The sequence below is a fragment of the Orcinus orca genome, chromosome 9 (assembly GCF_937001465.1).
Source record: "Orcinus orca chromosome 9, mOrcOrc1.1, whole genome shotgun sequence".
Classification (NCBI taxonomy): domain Eukaryota; kingdom Metazoa; phylum Chordata; class Mammalia; order Artiodactyla; family Delphinidae; genus Orcinus; species Orcinus orca.
This window is the reverse complement of record NC_064567.1, coordinates 43,651,532-43,674,654: the sequence shown is the minus strand read 5'-3', so window position 1 is coordinate 43,674,654 and position 23,123 is coordinate 43,651,532. Positions and strand designations below refer to the sequence as shown.

At 35.4% G+C, this 23,123-nt stretch overlaps 1 protein-coding gene and 1 pseudogene across 5 annotated transcripts in view; one reads left to right on the top strand and one right to left on the bottom strand.

Annotated features, from left to right (window-relative positions):
- BBS9 (Bardet-Biedl syndrome 9) overlaps positions 1-23,123 on the top strand; it is a 432,087-nt gene that overhangs the window by 99,663 nt on the left and 309,301 nt on the right. For all 5 annotated transcript variants that reach the window (XM_049714453.1, XM_049714454.1, XM_049714452.1 and 2 more), the window contains 4 exons: positions 1,102-1,276; positions 8,318-8,402; positions 19,597-19,780; positions 20,451-20,580. In XM_049714453.1, the coding sequence (XP_049570410.1) occupies positions 1,102-1,276; positions 8,318-8,402; positions 19,597-19,780; positions 20,451-20,580 (574 nt within the window). The remainder of the gene's footprint in view (positions 1-1,101; positions 1,277-8,317; positions 8,403-19,596; positions 19,781-20,450; positions 20,581-23,123) is intronic.
- On the bottom strand, positions 15,055-15,866 carry LOC101272751 (40S ribosomal protein S6-like; annotated as a pseudogene).

The window sequence follows — 23,123 nt, the reverse complement described above, 5'->3', positions numbered from 1 at the left end:
TCAATTAAGATGGGATAGAGTATGTTGCAGTAATAAGAACCCCAAAGATCTCAGTTTGTTTTCTTTTTAAAAAAACTCCTTGGCAACATATTTTCATTTTTAAAAATTGCCCTTATATCCATACTCAGATAGAATAATAAGACTACCATCCATTTCTATGCAAGTTAATTTCTTTTTGAGCAAAGTATTCTTTAAATTTCAAAATTTAGGGTTAACTGTATTGGCACTGATATCCAAGGTAAAATAAAATAGTTACTACATGACTTACTGTATATGGTAAGTATGGGTTAGAGATGACAAATTAATTAGAAGATTGACCTTTTGTTTATTCTCTTAATGAGTAGCTTAATTTTTCTTTGACATAGTTCTTCCCTATATAATAGATTATAGGATACACTAATCACACTAGCAGAACATGAAAAGTTATAGCCACTAGATCTTTCTCAGATTAGGGATACTATACTGTACCATAGAAATCATCGTCATTATCATCATCTCAGTATATTTTAAGAACTGTGAATTTTGTAGTTAATGTTTACAGACTAATAGTAGAAGACACTTCAAAATCAATCAATAGTTTAGGGCAATCAGTGACTAGTGTTATTCGGTATTAGTCATTTTCTCTCCCAACAGTGCTCAACACTGTGATTTGTATAAAACTGGTGCTTAATACATGTCTATGGATTTGGTCTGCTGTATTTGACTGATGTCTAAGTCATTTGAAAGTATGGGGCTGACATACTATGAAGAAGAGAAGGCATCGTGTAGAACCGTTTATATTTCTGATTTTGGAAAAAATGATATCTTGCAGAGTCATGATTGTTCTCAGGTATTCTCTTGAGCTACGGATTTTAGCTCAAATAAATGAAAAATAAATGTATTTAAAACTATAGACATATTATGAATAATGAAAAAATTGGGAAATGTGTAGATAGTGATATACAATAATCTTATAGCTTCATCAGTTTGAGATTTAAAATTTAAACTGCCCATTTTGTCCCTTGGGGAAAAAGTTAACTGACATATTTGTGGTGAATAGTGATAAAATCATTACATTCATAAAAAGAATAAGTTACCTAATTTCCTCTAATTCTTCTTTAGGTCGCGATTTAATTTGTATCCAGTCTATGGATGGAATGCTGATGGTGTTTGAGCAGGAGAGCTATGCTTTTGGGAGATTTCTCCCTGGTTCTCTTTTACCTGGCCCTCTTGCTTACAGTTCCCGTACAGATTCCTTCATTACTGTTTCATCCTGCCGACAAGTGGAAAGTTACAAGTAAGTTTGGATCTTGAATCTTTGGAATCGTGGTTTTTTATGTGTATGCTGCTGATAATTTCTTATCCACAAAGAGCTTGAATATTGCAAATGAAAAAGAGAGTGGTTTCTCTGATAAAATGTAATTGTGGTGACTTAGAGGATATCATTTACATATCATAAAACATTTGAAAGGCAGTATAGTGCACAGATTGAGAGGAAGGATTTGGAGAGAGGCACACCTGGATTGGAGTCCTGATTTTGCTACTCACAGCTGTTTGATGGTCAGTGTCCTTATCCTGAATGTAAAGGAGGTAATAACATCTATTTCGACAAATTTGTTAAAAGAATTAAGTGTATGTCAAGTTACCACCCCATAGAAAATGCTCAATAATTATTGCGATTGTTCCTTGAATTATAAATAATAAAACACAGTCTGAGTGAAAAAAAGCCAGGTACAAATACATATATAGAATGATTTTATAACAAAAAAAGAATGTATATGACATAGGAAGAATACTGGCAAGAAATACAAGTGTGTTTATGAATGTTTTTAAAAGAACAGCTTACAGAAGTGAAGTATGAAAATGACCCTATGAAAACAGCTTATACTTTTTGCTAGAAATTCATATTGATTTTGGTGAATTGTGTTTTAGAGAGACCGTTTTCTTCTCTACCAGCTAAATTTCAATAAAAATTATGGTTTTGAGTTTTTGGAGGCTGTGTTTTTTATTGGAAGGGAGAATGGGAAAAAAAGTAGAAATCCATTCTGGGAAAAGAAATAGACTTGGAGAATTATAATATTTTAAGTAACTTTATTGTTGTTATCTTACTGATGGCAGCATTTAGAACTTTAAACATCTAAGCAACACTTCATTATAGCCTTTCAGTATTATTTTTGGCCACATGATTTTTCCCAAGGCAGGAAGAAAATATAAATTCATCAGGCAACAGATGTAAATTTTTGCCTTCAAGTTTTATTATTGTGTATATTGCAAGTTAATGTAGTTTTCTCTTAGTAAGTGACAATCTACATTCTGAGAATTATTGTTGAGGCATTGAGGATTTAAAACTCTGAAAATAAGCAAATGTTTGTGACTAAGCAGAAGTTAGCTGATGGAGGTAGTGTATCATTATGTCATATTCATCCTACAACTCCTATGGCGCTTGTCCAAAGGAGATGAGTGAGTTGTGGCATTGCTACTGATAATAAATAAAATATCATAATTATTATGAGAAGCTGGGAAAAATACCTGTATAATTCATTCAATCCTGCCAAAACTTAAGCAATATTGAGAATATCTGCTTTTCACCTTTCCACCCAGTTCTTGCCAAGTAGGGTGATACTAGCAGTGTTACACTGGGGTCATGATACAAAGATGTGAATGTTCCATGACTTACTCTTTGAAATATGGGAATAGGAATTAATTTGGTAATAACTCCAGGAGTGATTGGATGAGAAAACAATGTGTAGGTTTCCTTAATGTGAAGGTTTAATCTCACAGAAACTCATACTGTTTTAACTGTGGTAATTCTCCAACATACTGATCTATTAAATTCATCTCCATCTAAGACTAAAAAAGTGCACACTTTTATTATGTGGATCTTTTAAAATGGTAAAAATGCATGGGATATGTGATTATTGTGAAATGATGACAATCAAGAGGGTTTATAACATTGAGTAGTATGTTGTATTTATATATACTTCCAACTTTAATAGATTAAATGGTAATCACAGGTGTAATTTAGGATGGGAGAAAGCAGGAAAACTGTAAGTTTGGTTTTTGGAGCCTTCATGAAATCTATTTATAATCAGTTAAAAATATAATCAGTTAATAGAAAAGGCTTTTAAGACATAATTCATTTTCATTTTTGATATTGATGTTTAATTACTTTAAAAACAGATTATGTTCAAATAGGAACTAGAGAAGGCTATGAGTCTCAAACTTTAGTGTGCATAAGAATCATCTGAGCATCCTTTTATGAAATGCACATTTGCACGTTCTTAATCCCCGACCCCTTAGATTTTGATTTAGTAGGTTTGGGGAAAAGACCGAGAAATCATCACAAATACACACCCCAGGTGATTCTAATTCAGGACATACTTTGAGTGTTGTTTTTCTTTTGAAGTGAGAGTTTTGTTTTTTTTTTTTTTTTTGGTAGAGGAGGGGCTTTGGGCCATTCCCTTGGCCACATTTGTACAAACTTTGGATCATCTTTTATTCTCTTTTTCTTTCCTTTGCTTGTCAGAATTATATAGTCAGTAAATCGTGACCTACCTTTTTTTTTTTTTTCTCTTATTCAGCCCTTGCTTCCCATTCCCACTGGCATTCAGACCTTTATCTTTTCACTTGGATTTCTGTTTGTTTGTTTGTTTGTTTTTAACCTCTAATGTAGACTTTGAAGGGCCTTTCTCATAGCTATTCTTTTAAAACACCTCTTTAAGCCAGAATAATTTTTGTTGTCCATTAAAAAATCTAAATCTTCTCATATGACATTCAGTGCTCTTTATGCTCCAGTCCCATTTTACCTCTGTTAAGTGAACTTTCAGATTTGGAAGGGACTTTTAAAATTAACTGGTTTAAATATCCTCCTTTTTTTTAACCTCCTAGATATATTATTGCCCAACACACTGATTTTTGCCCAATATCATATTTGCTTTTTGTATTGTGCTAAAATGTTCCAGAGTATGTCTTACATTATCAGGTTCCTGAGAGCGGAATCTGTTTTAAATACCTGTTCACTAAAGGAGTAATTCAGTTCATTGGTTCAGTCATTCATTCAGCAAACATTTTTCAAGAGGCTTCTCTGTGCCACACACTGTGCAAAGCACTAGAGATGCAAAGCCAGATAAGACCTGTCTCTTGTCCTCCAGCAGTATGCCAGCAAGTGGGGAGGTAGCAAGTCAATCAGCTGCTTCAGTTCATTGTGATACTGGCTATGGCAGCACTGTGCACAGGAAACTGAGAAGCCTAGAGGTGATACCTTTAAATAAGAGTTGAATGTAAGGAGGCTCCCGGAAGAAGTATACTTGCCAGGAGTTTTATCTTTCTCCCCTGTTTGCTATACACTTTCCCCTGTACCCCTACAGTGGCTCCTAATATTAATACATTGCTAAGTAGACAATAGTCTTTAAATCAGTATTTTAAAATCTGTTTGTTGAATTTAATGGATAGTATTTTTAAAAAGAGGATTGTGTTCTTCACCAGCCTTAGGCTCTTGCCAAACTGAAATATTTGGTGTTATTCATATATATTCAGAGCTTCTCTCTTTCTCTCTCCTCTTTTGCTCATGCTGTACTCTGTCTGAAATGCTCTTCCTTCCTTTTCTGTGAATGAAAATTAGGTCTGGAAGCCTCCCTGCTCCCCATTCAGATCTTGCCTGACGTAGCTGTCAGTAACAACTCCTTCTTCTCAATTCACAGAGTAATTTTTCACTGCTTTCCATAAGCACTATTCATGCTTTCACTGATATGACATTTACTTGTTTTTCTCCTTGACTAGGCTAAATGTTCCTTGATAGCAGGGATTTTGTATCCCCTGAAGTGCCTAGCATTGTACCTTGCTGAAAGTAGATGTTTAACAAGATCTTAATGAAGGAATGAAAAGTTTATGAGGAAACCTGCTATTTTGTTACTGGCATCTTCCAATGAAAATGATTCTCCCAGGCATAATCAAGAATGCTTTAACTATAGCTGGAATGAATGTAGTAATGCTCTGTATCCAGAGCCTCCAATTCTAGTAGAGTTCTGCAGGTTAAGTATCAAAGTTCCCAAATCTCCTGGTACACTTTGAGGTGACAACTATTTTTCATTTGAAAATAAATGATTTTGGAGGGTTTACTTTTGTGTTCGGTGACACCTCAATCCATATTTTAGTTACTTGCTGCTGTTTTTACGATGTGATACAGAGGAGCACTAAATTATACGGTTGAGTTTGTCATTGGTGCTCCACAGGACCTGTTAAGCGTTTGTGGCTATTGGTTCAAAAAGTACCACTGTTCACCTGGACTTGCTGTATCTGTGATTAGTGCCCTTTCTGTTCTGAAAAACACATGTGACACTCTTTCATTAAATCTTTTTACATTGGACCTGATTATTCTTTCAGCAGTTCCAACAAGGGAATTTTATTCTTTAGCTTATATCACGGAACACTTGAGCGATAAGAAAAAAAAATCCAAGTGTTTTCTTTATTTCAGAAATTCCAAGTCTGCTTGGAATTGTTTGGTTTTGGAAACAGATTTCCATGTACATTATTGGTCACAGTTAAGAGAATTTCAGGAAGAATCATAAAATAAATGCTGTTGTAAGTTTGTCATCATCTAAATTTACTGTCAGTTACGTTTAGTAATAAAATACTCTTCTGAGTTGTCTTCTGGGAAGAGAATTGGTCTGGATTTAGAAATCAGGAGTCAATTTTGGCTGTGTCTGTGCCTGCTGTTTTGATGTTAATGAGGCCACTTTAGGGGTTCACTTATGCCTCACATGAAATAATAACTCTTTTTAGTTATATAAGAAGCTTCAAACAGCTCAAAATCTTTGGATATAGCAACAATCGCATTAATATCCATATCATCCTCTGGTAGGTTGGTGTCTGCAGGAAATGAATGGTCTATGTAATTAATTGCCCAAGGTTAGATCCATTTGCAGGACCAGCTCTGGACTGATGTTCCAGTCACTAGTGCATACTAATTTCTGTTACCATGAACCAGAGAGAGTAAAGCAATCTTATTTGGAGGTTGAACTATGAGGTCTAATTTTTTGGAGAGTTCGGGATTTTGAAGGTCAGTCTCAGATGGTGTTGAGATATTTGCTGCAGCTACCTATGGGATTTTTTAGCATGATTTTACAAGGCCGAGATCTTCAGCCTCCTACCCTTTTTTGTCTCATTTCCCATGACTCATTCCTTTCCGCCATGCATCTCTCCTAAACTCCTGCCATGGCCTTTCATGTCTCTTTTACTGCTGCATGCCTTTGCATGTGCTGTTTGCTTTGCCATAATGCCTTTTACCTCTTTAACAGCATGATGAGTTTTTCATTTTTCAAAACCTAGCTTTCTCCTCCTGAACTGATACCAAGAACATACATATTTCCTCCACCCCAATTACCTGTTCCTGCGATCATATTCCCTTGGTACTTATATGCATACCTTCTATTAGCACAGGGTACTCTGAGTTACACTTATTTGTTTGTATATGAATCTTCACAACTACTTTGGAAGGTCCTGGTGGATATAGGTCATGTAGTAGTTTTCCCCCTTGTTAATGCTTATATGAGATCCCTACTATATGTTTATTGAATGAATGAACTTTATATACATTAAGCTTTCTTATTAACTGTAATTTTCATGAATGCATTGCAAAATCGATCTTAATTCATAGTCATTCTGCATTCACTGAAAATTGGAGACTTTTTACAAATTAAGTATTGCTGATTGAGATAGAAGGCTTTAAGAGTTGGTATATGGGCTTCCCTGGTGGCGCAGTGGTTGAGAGTCCGCCTGCCGATGCAGGGGACACGGGTTCGTGCCCCGGTCCGGGAGGATCCCACATGCCGCCGAGCGGCTAGGCCCATGAGCCATGGCCGCTGAGCCTGCTCATCCGGAGCCTGTGCTCCACAATGGGAGAGGCCACAACAGTGAGAGGCCTGCGTACTGCAAAAAAAAAAAAGAGTTGGTATATGACATTTGAATACCAGTGTAAATTTCGGTACTTGTTTAGATATTCTGCATTGCCTTTATTTATTCAGGTCCCTGATGTTTACACTATCAGACATCTTTCTTTAGACAATATGAGATGTCTGAATATATCTACCTACTAATTTTCCTCTTAGCTATCAAAGAGCAATGTAAGAAGTTTTGATTCAATAAGAGGGAAAGGCTTAATTATTTGTTGAGATGTTTTTGTTAACCTTCTAATACCTTTTCTCTGCTAAGTGTTACCTTTTGGAGAGCCTTCCCTATCTCCTCTATGTAACTAGATATGCACCAACAATAAAAGTAAGAAACTTCAAAAAAAAAAAAAAAAGAGGGAAAGGAATCTATGAGCCTAAAATTTCTTCATTTTGAGTAGGATTATTACTCTAACAATACACCATAAATTAATGTGAGTAAGGGAATTTAAACTTTATTGTCTGAATCATTTCTAAATTGAATGATATTTATAAATTGTTTTTAAGAATGATTTGAGCTAAATGTTACTATTTTTTAATTTTTAACTTAAAAAATTTATTTTATTGAAGTATAATTGATTTACAATGTTGTGTTAAATGTTACTATTGAAATAAAAGCTTTAAAATACTTATAGAAAGTTATAATGTCCATTATTGAGAACTTATTACATACCAGATAAATTACTATGTGATTTATCTCTATGTATATATAAATCTGTATCTGTCTATGTGTTTGTCAGTCTGTTAATCAATAATTGGGCACCTAGTGTATACCAGATACTGTACTAGGCACTAAATTATTTTTTAATTCTTTTAACAATGCTTCAGTTTGAGATTATTATTCCATTTTATAGATAAGACAGAGTGATTAATTAAAAAAATTTTTCTCAACTAGTTAATGCTTTAGCTGGGAATTAAACTCAGGTGTTCTGGGGTCCATAAATTATCTATTAATAATTTCTACTATTTCTACTACTACTTTTTTTGGGGGTTTGCAACAAGTCGTCTGGTTGCTTTGCATTATTTGTATTTTTTTCTATTTTGTGTTTTGGTGCTGGATCTTTCTTGCGTATTGTTTTTGTCACATAAACTTCTAATGGAAATGCTTTGATATGTGGCAGAGCTATTTTTCCAACATTGAATTTTGGGACATATGGTTATAATTTCTTTACCATTGCAGGTTTACATAGTCTTAAGCCACAGTATCATTCAGTATGAATTCATTACTAAATTTTACAATTTTTAAAATCAAGGGGAAGGTTATTTGTAAGGTTTGTAGATAATGTGCATTTAAAAATTTTAGCTATACCGAGATTATGTGTTTTTAAAGTTTAAAATAATTTACACTTTTTAACTATAAAGTCACTTACAATTATTCCATATCTTTTAAACAGATACCAAGTACTTGCTTTTGCAACGGATGCAGATAAAAGACAAGAGACTGAACAGCAAAAACTTGGTTCTGGAAAAAGACTAGTTGTAAGGCCTTTTAAAAATATATGAAAATTTTAGTAATGTTATATCTAATTATAGATGTTCATTTAGAATAAGAATTCCTGGGAATAAAAATTTAAAAAACATATATTTTAGCCATTTCTCTTTTCTGTGTTAAAGTTATGTCAATGATCAAAGAATTTAGTTGCCTATTATTGAGCAATAGAGATACATGCCTGGTCATGGTCATAATATAGCAGATTATAGAGTTGTACCACTAGAATGACAGATATCCAGATGTGGTCACTTTTAACTGAAGTGATTATAAACTAACAAAATAAAAATAGAAAAATTAAAAATTCCTTTAATAGGCAAAAAAGTTGCTACTAATAGGCATGTGATGAAATATATAAGTAAAAGATGAAAAAATGTTCACAGTCTACAAAGATAAAGTTAGCTCAAAGACAAACGTGGACATTTGATAACTTGAAAAAGTAGTTTGAAGAAAATTGTTTGAATTTTATTGTTTCTGGTCTTTAATCCACTCTGAGTATATTTTTCTATAAGGTGTGGCAAAATGTTCTAATCTCATTCTTTCACATGTAGCTGCTCAGTTTTCCCAGCACCACTTACTGAAGAGACTGTCTTTTCTCCATGGTATATTCTTGTCTCTTTTGTCATAGATTAATTGACCATAGGTGTGTGGGTTTATATCTGGGCTCTCTATTCTGTTCCATTGATCTATGTGTCTGTTTTTGTGCCAGTACCACGCTGTTTTGATTACAACAGCTTTGTAGTGTAGTCTGAACTCAGGGACTTACTTCCAGCTTTGTTCTTTTTCTCAGGATTTCTTTGGCAATTCAGAGTCTTTTGTAGTTCCATATAAATTTTAGGATTATTTGTTCTAGTTCTGTGAAATATATCATGGGCATTTTAATAGGGATTACATTAAATCTGTAGATTGCTTTGAGTAGTATGGACATTTTAACAATATTAATTCTTCTAATCCAAGAACATAGGATATCTTTCTATTTCTTTGTATCATTTTCAAATTCCTTCATCGATGTTTTATAGTTTTTAGAGCACAGGTCTTTAACCTCCTTGGTTAGGTTTATTCCTAGGTATTTTATTCTTCTTTATGCGATTTTAAACAAGATTGTTTTCTTGCTTTCTCTTTCTGATAGTTCATTATTTATAGGAAAACAACAGACTGTCTGTATTGATCTTGTATTCTGCAACTTTCTGAATTCATTTATTAGTTCCAATAGTTTTTTGGTGGAGACTTTAGGGTTTTCTATATATAAAATACCATGTCATCTGCAAAGAGTGATAGTTTTACTTCTTCCCTTTCAATTTGGATACATTTTATCTCTTTTCTTGTTGGATTGCTGTGGCTAGGGCTTCCAATACTATGTTAAACAAGTGTGAGAGTGGGCATCCTTGTTTCGTTCCTGATTTTAGCAGAAATGCTTTTGGGTTTTCATCATTGAGTATGATGTTAGCTATGGGTTTGTCATAAATGGCCTTTATTATGTTGAGATATGCTCTCTCTTTGATGCTTTTATGCTCTATCTTTGATGAGAGTTTTTATCATGAGTAGATGTGGAATTTTGTCAAATGCCTTTTCTGTGTCTATTGAGAGGATCATGTGATTTTTATCTTTCCTTTTGTTAATGTGGTGTATCACATTGATTGATTTGCAAATATTGAACCATCCTTGCATCCCTGGAATAAATCCAACTTGATCATGGTGTATGATTCTATTTATATGTTGTAGGATTCAGTTTGCTAATACTTCATTGAGGATTTTTGCATCTATATTCATTAAAAGTATTAACCTGTAATTTTCCTTTTGTGTAGTGTTTTTGTCTGGTTTTGGTATCAAGGTAAAGGTGGCCTCATAGTATGGATTTGGGAGTTTACTGTCCTCTTTAATTTCTTGGAAAAGTTTGAGAAAGATAGGTAAAATTCTTCTTTATATTTTTGGTAGAATTCCCCTGTGAACCTGTCTGGTCTTGGACTTTTGTTTGCTGGAAATTTTTTTTAAATTGCAAATTCAATTTCACTGCTAGCGATCCATTTATGCAGATTGTCTATTTCTTCCTGATTCAATCTTGTCAGGTTGTATGTTTCTAGAAATTTGTCCATTTCTTCTAGGTTGTCCAATTTGTTGACATATAGCTGTAGTATTCTCTTACGATTTTTTGTATCTTGTGGTATTGGTTGTTATTTCTCCTCTTTCATTTCTTATTTTGTTTATTTGGGTCCTCTCTTTTCTTCTTGGTGAGCCTGGCTAAAGGTTTATCAATTTTGTTTATCTTTTCAAAAAAGTAGCTCTTGCTTTCATTGATCTTCTCTCTTATATTTTTTGTCTCTATTTTATTTATTTCCTCTCTGATCTTTATTGTTTCCTTCCTTATGCTGACTCTGGGCTTTGTTTGTTCTTCTATTTCTAATTACTTTAGATGGTAGGTTAGGTTGTGTATTTGAGATTTATCTTGTTTCTTGAGGTGGGCCTTTGTCTATAAACTTCCCTCTCAGAATGGCTTTTGCTGCATTGCATAGATTTTGGAAAGTTGTGTTTCCATTTTCATTTGTTTTGAGGTATTTTCTGATTTCCTCTTTGATTTCCTCATTGACCAATTGGTTTTTTAGTAGTATGTTGTTTAACTTCCACGTTTGTGCTTTTCCCATTTTTCTTTCTGTAATTGATTTCTAGTTTCATACTATTGTGTTTGGAAAAAATGCTTGGTATAATTTCTATCCTCTTAAATTTGCTGATACTTGTTTTGTGGCCCAGCATGTGATGTGTTCTGGAGACTGTTCCATGTACACTTGAAAAGAATGTGTATTCTGCTGGTTTTGGATGGAATGCCCTGTAGGTATTTATTAAGTCCAACTGGTTTATTGTGTCATTTAAGACCACTGTTGTGTTACTGATTTTCTGTCTTGATGATCTGTCCATTGATGTAAGTGGGGTTTTAAAGTCTTCTACTATTATTGTATTCTTGTCAATTTTCCCCTTTATGTCTGTTACTATTTGCTTTATATATTTAGGTGCTCCTGTACTGGGTGCATATATGTTAATGATTGTAATATCCTCTTCTTGTATTGATCCTTTTATAATGATATAGTGATATTATTATATGATATCATGTATTATATTATTATGATATTATAATGATATAATGCACTTCTTTGTCTTTTGTTATAGGCTTTGTTTTAAAGTCCATTTTGTCTGATATGAATGTTGCTATCCTTGCTGTCTTGTCGTTTCTGTTTGCATGAATGAAATATCTTTCTCCATCTCCTCACTTTTAGTCTGTGTGTGTCTTTGGCTCTGAAGTGAGTCTCTTGTAAGCAGCATACAGATGGGTCTTGTTTTTTTAATCCAATCAGACACCCTATGTCTTAAAAAATATTTTTTATTGAGGTATAGTTGATTTACACCCTATGTCTTTTGATTGGAGCATTTAGTCCACTGATATTTAAAAAAAATATTGATAGGTATGTACTTATTGCCATTTTATTACTTGTTTTCCAGTTGTTTTTGTAGCTCTTCTCTGTTAATTTCTTCTTCTTTTTGTTTCTTCTCCATGGTTTGATGATTTTCTTTAGTGGTATGCTTGTGTTCCTTTCTCTCTAATTTTTGTGTATCTGTTGTAGGTTTTTGATTTGTGGTTACCATGGGTTTCATATATGTTGACCTACAACTGTATCTACTTGTTTTAAACTGGTGGTCATTTAAGTTCAAACACATTCTAAAGATATACATTTTTTATTCCCCTCCCCCCATATTTTGTGTTTTTGATGTTATATTTTACGCCTTCATGTTTATCCCTTAACTGTTTATTATAGTTATAGTTGCTTTTATAATTTTTTTGTCTTTTAATCTTCATAGTAGCTTATTTAAGTGGTTGATCCTCAGTCCTTACTAAATATTTGTCTTTCTTAGTGGGATTTTCCCTTTCCTGTAGATTTTTACTTCTTTCCCACTTAGAGAAGATGTTCTAGCATTTCTTTTAGGGTAGATTTAGTATTGATTGATGAATGCTTTTAATTTTTGCTTGTCTGAGAAGCTCTTTATCTCTCTTTCAATTATAACTGATAATCTTGCTTGGTGGAGTATCCTAGGTTGCAGGTTTTCCCCCTTTCAGCACTTGGAGTATATCATGCCACTTCCTTCTGTCCTGCAAAGTTTCTGCAGAAAAATCAGCTAGTAGTCTTATGGAGGTTCCCTTGTGTATAACTCTTTGGTTTTCTCTTGCTGCCCCTAGAACTCTGCCTTTATCTTTAATTTTTGCCAGTTTAATTATGATATGTCTTGCTGTGGATCTGTTTGGATTCATCTTCTTTGGGACCCTCTGTGTTTCCTGTATCTGTATATCCATTTCCTTCTTTAGGTTTGGGAAGTTTTCAGCCGTAATTTCATCCAATACATTTTCAACCCCTTTCTCTCTCTCTCTTCTCCTTCTGGGGCTCCTGCGAATGTTGGTACATTTGATGTTATCTCTTAAACTGTTCTCATTTTTTAAATTTGTTTTTATTTTTGCAGTTTCTTGTTAAAATTCTCACTTTGTTCATCTATTCTTTTCTCTAATTCAATTAGTAGTCTTATTACTAATGCTTTGAATTCTTTATCTGGTGAATTGTTTATTTTTAATTTTTTTTGTGGTACACGGGCCTCTCACTGTTGTGGCCTCTCCCGTTGTGGAGCACAGGCTCCGGACGCGCAGGCTCAGCGGTCATGGCTCACGGGCCTAGCCGCTCCGCGGCACGTGGGATCTTCCCAGACCGGGGCGCGAACCCGTGTCCCCTGCATCGGCAGGCAGACTCTCAACCACTGCACCACCAGGGAAGCCCCATTTTTCTGTTTTTTTAGGTGTTTTCTCTTGCTCTTTCTATTGAGACCAATTCCTCTGTCTTCTCATTTTGCTTAACTTTCTCTCTTTCTATGAAATTAGGTGAAACAGTTATCTAATTCAGTGTCCTTATGTGGGAGCATCCTTGTATAGTTTGTATGTGCCCAGTGGTTTTGATGGGAGAGCTGGATTTGATGTGAACATAAATCACATCTTTCCTCAGGGTGTGCTGGCAGCTATCACCTTGGTAGGAAGTCGGCTGGAGAAGGAAGGGCTAAGGACAGAGCCAGGTATGAGCCAAGGATTCCCCTCTCTTCAGTGGCCATCACTACCCTATCAAAGGTGGGGTAAGATCCCAAGTTGCTGGAGCAGAAGCCCTGAGGGTGGAGTCTTTCTGGCTCTGTTCCCTTTAAGTGTGAGCCCTCCCCATTTTCAGCACTGGCACCGTTGTCGCAGAGGGGAGCAGTGCTGGAGTAGGAGTGCCTGTGCAGGCTCTTGGTATTTGAATGGGTGTAGGCTGTGGTGGTCCAGCCATAGACAGAGGTTAGGCTTCTTCTGATGTGCTGCCTGTGCTGCCCCCTCCCTGGTTAGACAGTGCTTTTGGTCTTAGCTGCCTCTGTGTTTCACTGCTGAGCTCTTTCCTCAGTCATGGCAGCCTTCACTACAGTGTGGAGCTGCAATGTGAAGTAAGCAGGGCTGGAGCATTCAGTCTGCTCAGGCTGGGGCACTCACGAGGCGGTTGCAGGAAACCAGTCAGCCACCCATGAAGTTTCGATCTGCACGTTCTGCCCTGTTTTGGGAGTGAACAAGCATGTGTGCACTCCTTCCGAGCTGGATCTGGGATTCCCCCAGCCTTCCTATTAGTCCCACCTGCCCTCCAACCAGCCAAGGGGGTTTGTCTTCTCTGTGCAGGACCCCAGAGCTAGGGTGCCCAACATGTAGTTCAAATTGCTCACTTCCCAGGGAGGATCTCTGCCTGTGAAGTCTCACTTTTCCTCTGAGCCCCGTCCCTCACACAGGTCCTGACCTGATCGCTTCTCTTCTCTTTCTACCTGATTATGTGTGGATCTCTTTTCCAGCCTTGGTTGTACAGGAGTCTTTCTGCCAGTTTCCAGTTAATTTTTGGTGAGAATTGTTCCACATATGGATGTATTTTTGCTGTGTTTGATGCCAGAGGTGAGTTCTACATCCTGTGACTCTGCCATCTTGATTTCCTTCTCCAAGAGCAGAGGTCTCCTCTGTCTTCTAGCTTGCATTGTTCCCATGAGAAATCTTTCATCTTATCTTTGTCCCTTTGTATATAATGTCTTTTTTCTCTGGATGTTTTTCAGATTTTCTCTTATCACTTGTTTTGAGCAATTAGATTATGATGTGTTTTGTGTAGTTTTCCTTTCTTTCATTACTTTTTCGATGCTTAAGATTTGTTGAACTTCGTATATCAGTGAATTTATATGAAATTTAGAAAATTTTTAGCTATTAATTCTTCATATATATTTTTCTGTTCTCCATCTTTTCTCCTGTCCTCTCAATTACACATACATTTAGGGTACTTGAAGTTACCCTACAGGTCACAGATTTTCTTTTTCTTTTCAAAAATTCTTTTTTCTATTTCATTTTGGATAATTTCTACTGCTATGTTTTCAAGGTCACTAATATTCTTTCTACAGTGTCTAATCTGGTATTAATTCCCATCTGGTAGAGCTTCTATCTCTACAAGTTCACTTCGGGTGATTTAAAAAATATCTTCCATGTATCTACTTAACTTTTTAAAGATAAAGAATATAGTTATAATAATTGTTTTAATGTCCTTGTTTTCTAATTCTAACATCTATATCTTTTTTTTTTATGTCTGATCTTATTTATTTGTTACTCTTAGAACATCTCATTTTTGACTGGACTCAGACTTAGAAGTAGAAGCTTTCAGAGAGGACAGCCTCCAACTCTTGGCAATCTGTTCCTGGCGTTTTTCTTTGGCCTCCTTCATCCTCCTGGCCCAAAGTTTAGCATATTCTGCAGCCTCTTCCTTATTTTTCATAGTACACTGTTTCTTCAGAGCAATACACCGATGTTTGTCTTGCAGAACACGTGGAGTAACAAGATGCTGAATCTTGGGTGCTTTGGTCCTAGGTTTCTTACCTTCTTTGTTTAGGTGCTTTCTCACAACATATTGGTGGACATCATCTTCTTTAGAGAGATTGAAAAGTTTGCGGATTCTGCTAGCTCTTTGGAGCCCCAGGCGATGAGGCACAGTAGTATCAGTGAGTCCAGGAATATCCTTCTCCCCTTTTTTATCGATGACCAAATTGAGAACTCTCAGATTGGCATCTACAATGCAACCCCATGCAGATTTGCCCTTTCTTTCTCCAGTCCTCCTTGGTCTGTAACAAGAATGCCCCTTACTCAGTAGCAGGTGGACTTGGCCATGGGTCAAAACACCCTGTTTCACGGGGAAACCCTGTTTGTCGTTTCCACCACTGATTCGGACCATGTAACCCTTCCATTCTTCTCCCGGAGCGTCAGCAGCAACTTCTGTGGCCATACGCTTCTCATAAAAGGTATGAAGTTTTCATTCATCGTCCACTTCAATGAGTTTCTGGCAGCCAGTGGCTGGGAAAGAGATGTTCAGCTTCATTCTGAAGTGGCCGACCGCCTCTGAGGCGCCACAAAAAAGAGTCTGTATCAATTTTGAGTGAATTTCAGTTTATTTATTTATCTCCACATCATGGATCACATTTTCCTTTTTCTTTGCATGCTTGGTAATTTTTTATTAGATGCCAGGATATAGTCAATTTTACTTTGTTGGGTGCTAGATATTTTTGTGTTTCTATAAATCTTCTTGAGCTTAGGCCTGGGAGACAGTTAAGTTAGTTGGAAACAGTTTGATCTTTTTGGCTCTTGCTTTTAAGTCTTGTTAGGTGGGACCAGAGCAGTGCTCATTCTGGGGCTACTTATTCCCTACTCCTGAGGTAATACCCTTTGAGTGCTCTATCCACCTCCCTTTGAATTATGAGGTGTTCCAGTCTGGCTGGCAGGCACTGGCAGTATTCCAGGCCCTTTGTGAATGCTGGGCACTGTTACCGCTAATCCTTTTGAGTGGTTCTTTCCCTGGCTTTGAGTAGTTTTCTACATGAATGTGCTGATAAGTACTCAGCTGAATACTGGAGAGGATTCTTTACAGATCTCAGAGTTCTGTCCCTGTGCTGCCCTCTTTCTTTGTCATGCTGTCTTATGCACTCTAGCTGCCTTGGTTTTTCTGAACTCTTATCATACATCTCCTCAACTCAGGGAGTCTGTTGGGCTTTGCCTGGGTTGTTTCTCCCTGTGCCATGGCCTGAAAACTCTCTCATGGCAGGAGCAATTTTATCATTCACCTCATTTATTTTCTGTTTTTAAGCGGATTGCTGTCCTTTGTTTTCTGATATCCAGTGCCTTGCAAATGGTTGTTTCATACATTTTGTCTGTGTTGTGGTTGTTTCAGATGGATGGTAGATTTTTTTCCTATTACTCTATGACGGCTGGAAATGGAAGAAATTTTAAATGATTGTTCTTAGTAAACTTCTGTGCATTTTGAGACTCATTAATTTAGAATGTGGTATATTTCCCTAAGGACAGGTTACAAAGAGTGGCACTCAGTACCTAGTGAACTGAAAGTATTTAGTGGCAGGATCTTGGCCTGTGGCCTCAGAAACTTTGCCTATCCACTCTGAATGAATCGTCATCTCTCAGAGTCAGGGACACATCGGCCTGAGTTACAAGCACTGAAAAGTAATGCTAGAATGCTAGCCTATTATATTGTAATGAGAAATATTAACTGCCTTAGGACTGATGTTCATGTCTTGTGTCCAGTAGAATCTTTTCATATAGGTAAACTACACTTGAACTAAGTGGCAATTGAATGATTTCTTGGTGTTGAATCTGAATTTAGATGAAGATAATCTGATGCATCTACCTATATTCACTATGCTGTCTCCCTATTCCAGATTGTTCTTATATACACACTGATTATATTTGCCTCTCTGGCTAGCCCCATTTGGATTTCATACCTTCTTCAGATATTTTAATCCTAAAGTAGACAGATTAATACCTAAATCATTTCTGGATGGCATGAAATTTATATATATAAAAAAATTTTATTTTTTGGCTGCTTTGGGTCTTCGTTGCTGCATGTGGGCTTTCTCTAGTTGTGGCAAGTGGGGGGCTACTCTTTGTTGTGGTGCGCGGGCTTCTCATTTCAGTGGCTTCTCTTGCTGTGCAGCATGGGCTCTAGGTGCGCAGGCTTCAGTAGTTGCAGCATGAGGGCTCAGTAGTTGCGGCACGTGGGCCCTAGAGCACGCGGGCTTCAGTAGTTGCAGCACACAGGCTCAGTAGTTGTGGTGTGTGGGCTTAGTTGCTCTGCAGCATGTGGGATCTTCCCGGACCATGGATCAAAACCGTGTCCCATGCATTGGCAGGCGGATTCTTAACCACTGCACCACCAGGGAAGTCCATCTATCTATCTGTCTGTCTATCTATCTATCTATCTATCTATCTATCTATATATCTACCTATCCTTAATGTGACTTTTCATATCTCTTCTTTGAACTTTTATTTGTTGATTCTTGCCTCAAAGCCTAACTTTGAGGGCAATCTTACTTCCTCTTTATCCACATAATTTTGTGCATTCCATCTCACATTGCATTTCCCTGATGATTAGTGGTGGTGAGCATTTTTTAATATACCTGTTGGCCATTTGTATGTCTTATTTTGAGAAATGTCTATTTAGGTCTTTTGCCCATTTTAAAATCAGATATTTGTTTTCTTGCTATTGAGCTGTCTGAGTTTCTTATATATTTTTGTATATTAACTCCTTACTGGCTATATGGATATATTTTTTTCCATTTCATAGATTGACTCTTCACACAATTGATTGTTTCCTTTGCTGTGCAGAGCTTTAAAAATATTTTTTTTATTGAATAAAAGACTTTAAATTCTATAATGCTTTACAATTTTCAAAAGTTTCACACACATGATTTCATATCATCCCATAATGACCTTTTTTTTTTTTTTTCCCTGCAGAAGCTTTTTAGTTTGATGAAATCCCTTTTGTCTATTTTCATACTGTTGCCTGTGCTTTTGAGGTCATATCCAAAAAAATCATTGAGCTTTTCCCTATGTTTTCTTCCAATAATTTTGCAGTTTCAGTTCTTACGTTTGAGTCTTTAAGCCATTTTGAATTGATTTTTGTGTATGGTATGAGATAGGGGTTCATTTTCATTTCTCTGCATGTGGATATCAAGTTTTCCCAACACCATTTTTTGAAGAGACTGTACTATCTTGCATTGTGTGTTCTTGGTACCTTTGTCAAAGATGAGTTGACTGTAAATGCAGAGTTTTATTTCTTGGCTCCCTATTCTGTTCCACTGGTCTAGATGTTTGTTTTTTATGCCAGTTCCATGCTGTAGTTTTGTAGTATATTTTGAAATCAGATAGTATGATGCTTCCAGCTTTGTTCTTTTTGCTCAAGATTGCTTTGGCTATTTGGAGTCTTGTGGGTTCATATGAATTTACATTTTTTTCTATTTCTGTGAAAAATGTCATTGGAATTTTGATAGGGATTTGAATCTGTAGATCACCTTGGGTAGTAGGGACATTTTAATAATATTAATTCTTCTAATCCATGAACATGGAATATCTTTCCATTTATCTGTGCTCTTCAATTTCTTTCACCAATGTTTTATAGTTTTTGATGCACAGATCTTCACCTCCTTGATTAAACTTATCTGAGTGTTTTTGAACCACTGAATAGCTAATATCATTTGGTAAAAGATGGGGCAAAAACTATTAGAGTCTACAAAATATCAGAAATAAGGTCATAGGAAAAAAAAAGTGAATGAAGGTTAGCCAATCTTTTTTTTTTTAATTTTTTAAAAAAATTATTTATTTTGTTTATTTATTTTTGGCTTTGTTGTGTCTTTGTTGCTGCATGCGGGCTTTTTGTAGTTGTGGTGAGTGGGGGCTACTCTTCGTTGACGTGCGCAGGCTTCTCATTGTGGTGGCTTGTTTTGTTGAGGAGCACAGGCTCTAGGCACGTGGGCTTCAGCATTTGTGGTACACGGGTTCAGTAGTCGTGGCTCATGGGCTCTAGAGCGCAGGCTCAGTAGTTGTGGTGCACGGGCTTAGTTGCTTCATGGCGTGTGGGATCTTCCTGGACCAGGACTTGAACCTGTGTCCTCTGCATTGGCAGGCAGATTCTTAACCACTGCACCATCAAGGAAGCCCAAGGTTAGCCAATCTTTATGCCTGCGTTGTTGTAAAGCATTTCTTAATTGTATTGATATGACAGTGACTAAAATGTTCTGTTTTTAGCAACTAAATTGATCATAAGTTTTCCTTTGCAGGTGGATTGGACTCTAAATATTGGAGAGCAAGCCCTTGATATATGTATTGTTTCTTTCAATCAGTCAGCATCTTCTGTTTTTGTTCTTGGTGAGAGAAACTTTTTTTGCCTTAAGGATAATGGACAAATTCGATTTATGAAGAAACTTGATTGTAGCCCAAGTTGTTTTCTCCCATATTGCTCAGGTGTGTAGAAAGATTTTCTTGTATCTCTTCCATATGTCATGACTATATTTTATACACCAAAGAAAGCTCAAATCACTCACATATATTTTAAACATTTAGGAAAATAGTTTTATACAGCACATGTAATGGAAATTTTAACTTTTAAAGTTTGAAGAGAAGTGTGATATAAAGCACACATTTGGTTTTGTCAGTTATTTTACTTCATACAAAATGACTTGTAGAATTGGCCTCAGGTATGCATTAATGCTTTCCAAGATGTGGCTGTTCAAGATGCTTCTAAGAGAACATCAGACTCTTTTACAAGCAGAATGGAGCATGGTAATGCCTAATAGAATTATTTGTCTGTAGTGAATGTCTAGTAAATATTAGCTTAAATGTGTTAAATATTAATCAAGTTCATGCTTTCTAGATAAAATACAAAAATGTTGGCCACTATCTGGTTACAGTTTTTATAGTTATATATGTAGTTTTTATATACTTATAAAATGATTTTTTTCTTTTTGATATCGGTAGCTTGTAGTTGAAAAATAATGTTTTATTACTAAAATCTTTATGTATTAAGTCAAGACATTAGGATTAATTTCTATCATAAGTCCTCTAAAAGGGATATAATATACTGTTGGAAATGATTGTTTTCTTATTATCCTCTTTTTCTGTCTTCAACCCATAGTTTCTGAAGGAACAATAAATACTTTGATTGGAAACCATAATAACATGTTGCATGTTTATCAGGACGTGACATTGAAGTGGGCCACTCAACTTCCCCACATTCCTGTAGCAGTAAGAGTGGGCTGTTTACAGTAAGTGGTTTAATTTAACAGTTTTTTTAAAAGAGTATCTTAAGGAATTCACTAGAAGTTTTATGGCAAATGATTTTATTAAAAAATGACAAGTGACATTGAGTGTCTGCAATGGAGATAATTTAAAATATAAATTTTATTGGTAAAGAAGGATATAAAAAACCCTTAATTAGCACCTTTAATCATTTTTATCTAGAATCTCTAACAAGATATTCTTTATAAATTCAAGATTTCAAGAAAATAGTTTACCTGATAGATTATTTTCTTTAAAATAGAAAAGGATTTCTTCAAGCACTTAATGGATCCCATTTAGATATCACTTATTGTTGACTGTGAGAATGTTACACTTCAAAATTTGTTTCAGAACTTATTATGTCAAACGGTGCAGAATTGCTAATGATTATGTGTTCAGGACAGTTTAGATTTTAAATAGAGCCTTTTTGCATTTAAATGAAAGACAAAATTCGTGTGTTAACTTTAACTTTACAAAATTTATCAAAAATGAGAGAAATAGATATCTAACTGTATTTTTCTAGTTTGTCAGTATATGAGGCAAGATCTTGACAAACTCTTTAGCATCTCAGATTATGTTTAGGAATTGAAAATCTCAATAAATGTATAGAAAAACAACTTTCTATAAAGCTTCATGTATCCCCAGATCTATTCAATTCTGCTTATTTAGATCATTTTATTGAACATTTAAAAACCGTATGTAGAATTCTTCAGTGATGCCTATAGCATCTGATCAATGTGGCTAATCCCCCCAATTTAAGAGGTTGAATGTGGAATATTATTGTTGAGGCTCAATGAAAGGCATTCATATTTGCATTAATGGTTAATCTGAAGCTTAGATGTTGGAAAAATGAAAACAATGAATATTTTAAAAAGAAATTGCTTTTCATATTTATGAGAAAATACTATAATTACAATACTATAATTATAGTTGCTGGGCACTTAACACAAATTACAGTTACTTTGTATCTGAAGAAAAATTTTAAATTTTGAGTTAGCTTTTGCAAAGTCCACCAGATGGTCTTTTAAGTTCAACCAAACACTCAGACTCACCAGACATTTTATATCAGATTTACTTATAAGGATTTAGACCAGGAAAAATATCTTGCCAGCAGGGCAACGTCAAGTAATTCTCTTTTGGGAGAGTAATTCTTGCAGCAGTCCATATATCCATCCAAGAGCTGTTCTCTTTGGCCCCCCAAGTGACAGCTTAGGTGCAAGAAGACAGATTCACACTGGTGGGTATGCAGCCCATCATGGCTTAGAGTCTTCATGCCCCTCAGGAGCCAGTATCTTTAAATACTAAAAAGTCATTGTGGTTTTTGTATGTATGTGGGGCATGGGAGAGTGATAGACAGATGGAACTTATTGAGATCATTTAGTTGAAATACTTATATTACAGATATATTATTTACAAGGGATATGTCTATTTTAAGAGTCACCATACTCATAGAGAAGCTCAGAGATATGGCTTGCCAGAAGATACTTATGGTTAATTTATAGTTTCTGGTCCAGATGCAACTTACAAGTCAAGGGACAAATAGTAACTGAAAGTACCTTGAATAAAAAGTCAAATTTCTATATAGTGTGCAGCAAGATGCTTATATTCAAAATTAGCCTGACACACCTAAATTTAGGTACTTGTAAGTGAAACTTCCTATTTCTCATAAAGATCATAATTATAAATAAGTGCAAATATTACCATTAATGATTTCCACGGTTAACATATAGCAATAATTTCTAATTATTCATTGGAAGATTTTTCTTATTTTTATGCACTTTAACATAAAAATATAGGATTAGAGTGTTTGAAGGAATTTCATTGTAACTTTTAGTAGAATCAAAAAAATTTATTACTGACTTAACTATAGCATATTTGTATTTAGAAGTTAATATTTGAAGTTAGAGCACTGAAATAATGTCACTCCTGCTTTTTATTACCTTTAGGGTTAAACTTTTTTGGTAGAAGCTTCCTTGGCTGCATGTGTTTATTTGTAAAGGAAATTGCTGCTATTTTAATATGTTTCTTTTCAATGAATAAGGAATATTGGATTTGGATCAAGTTGGTGCAATTATACTTAATAGCAGCCTTTTCTTCAGAAACTACGATGCTTTATTTCCTCCCACTCCCTCCTAGTTGGCAGTCCTAGTCCTCTCTACCTTGTTTATTATAAACCAGTTTTAAATCTGTCTGGGTTTCCTTCTTTCTTTTCAGGGTAAATGGCATTCTTGATTAGAATTTTTTTAGTCTAATTATTTTAATTTTTGTGTGTTAGACTATAGGAATGTGAAATAAATATACAGTTTACAGAATCAGAAGATCCCAAATGTGATAATGTTCTTTAAATTCTTAGCTATTACTGTTTTCCTCTCATTGCACAAAGTAGCTATGGAAGCCTGGCGGAGTATCTTACCTCTGCTATAGTTAGTTTCCCAAACGGCAAATAAAGATCATTGTTTATCGGTAACGTTATTCTCTCTAGAGATATGAAATATACCTAAAAGTAGAAGTCTATTTGAATGGACATTCA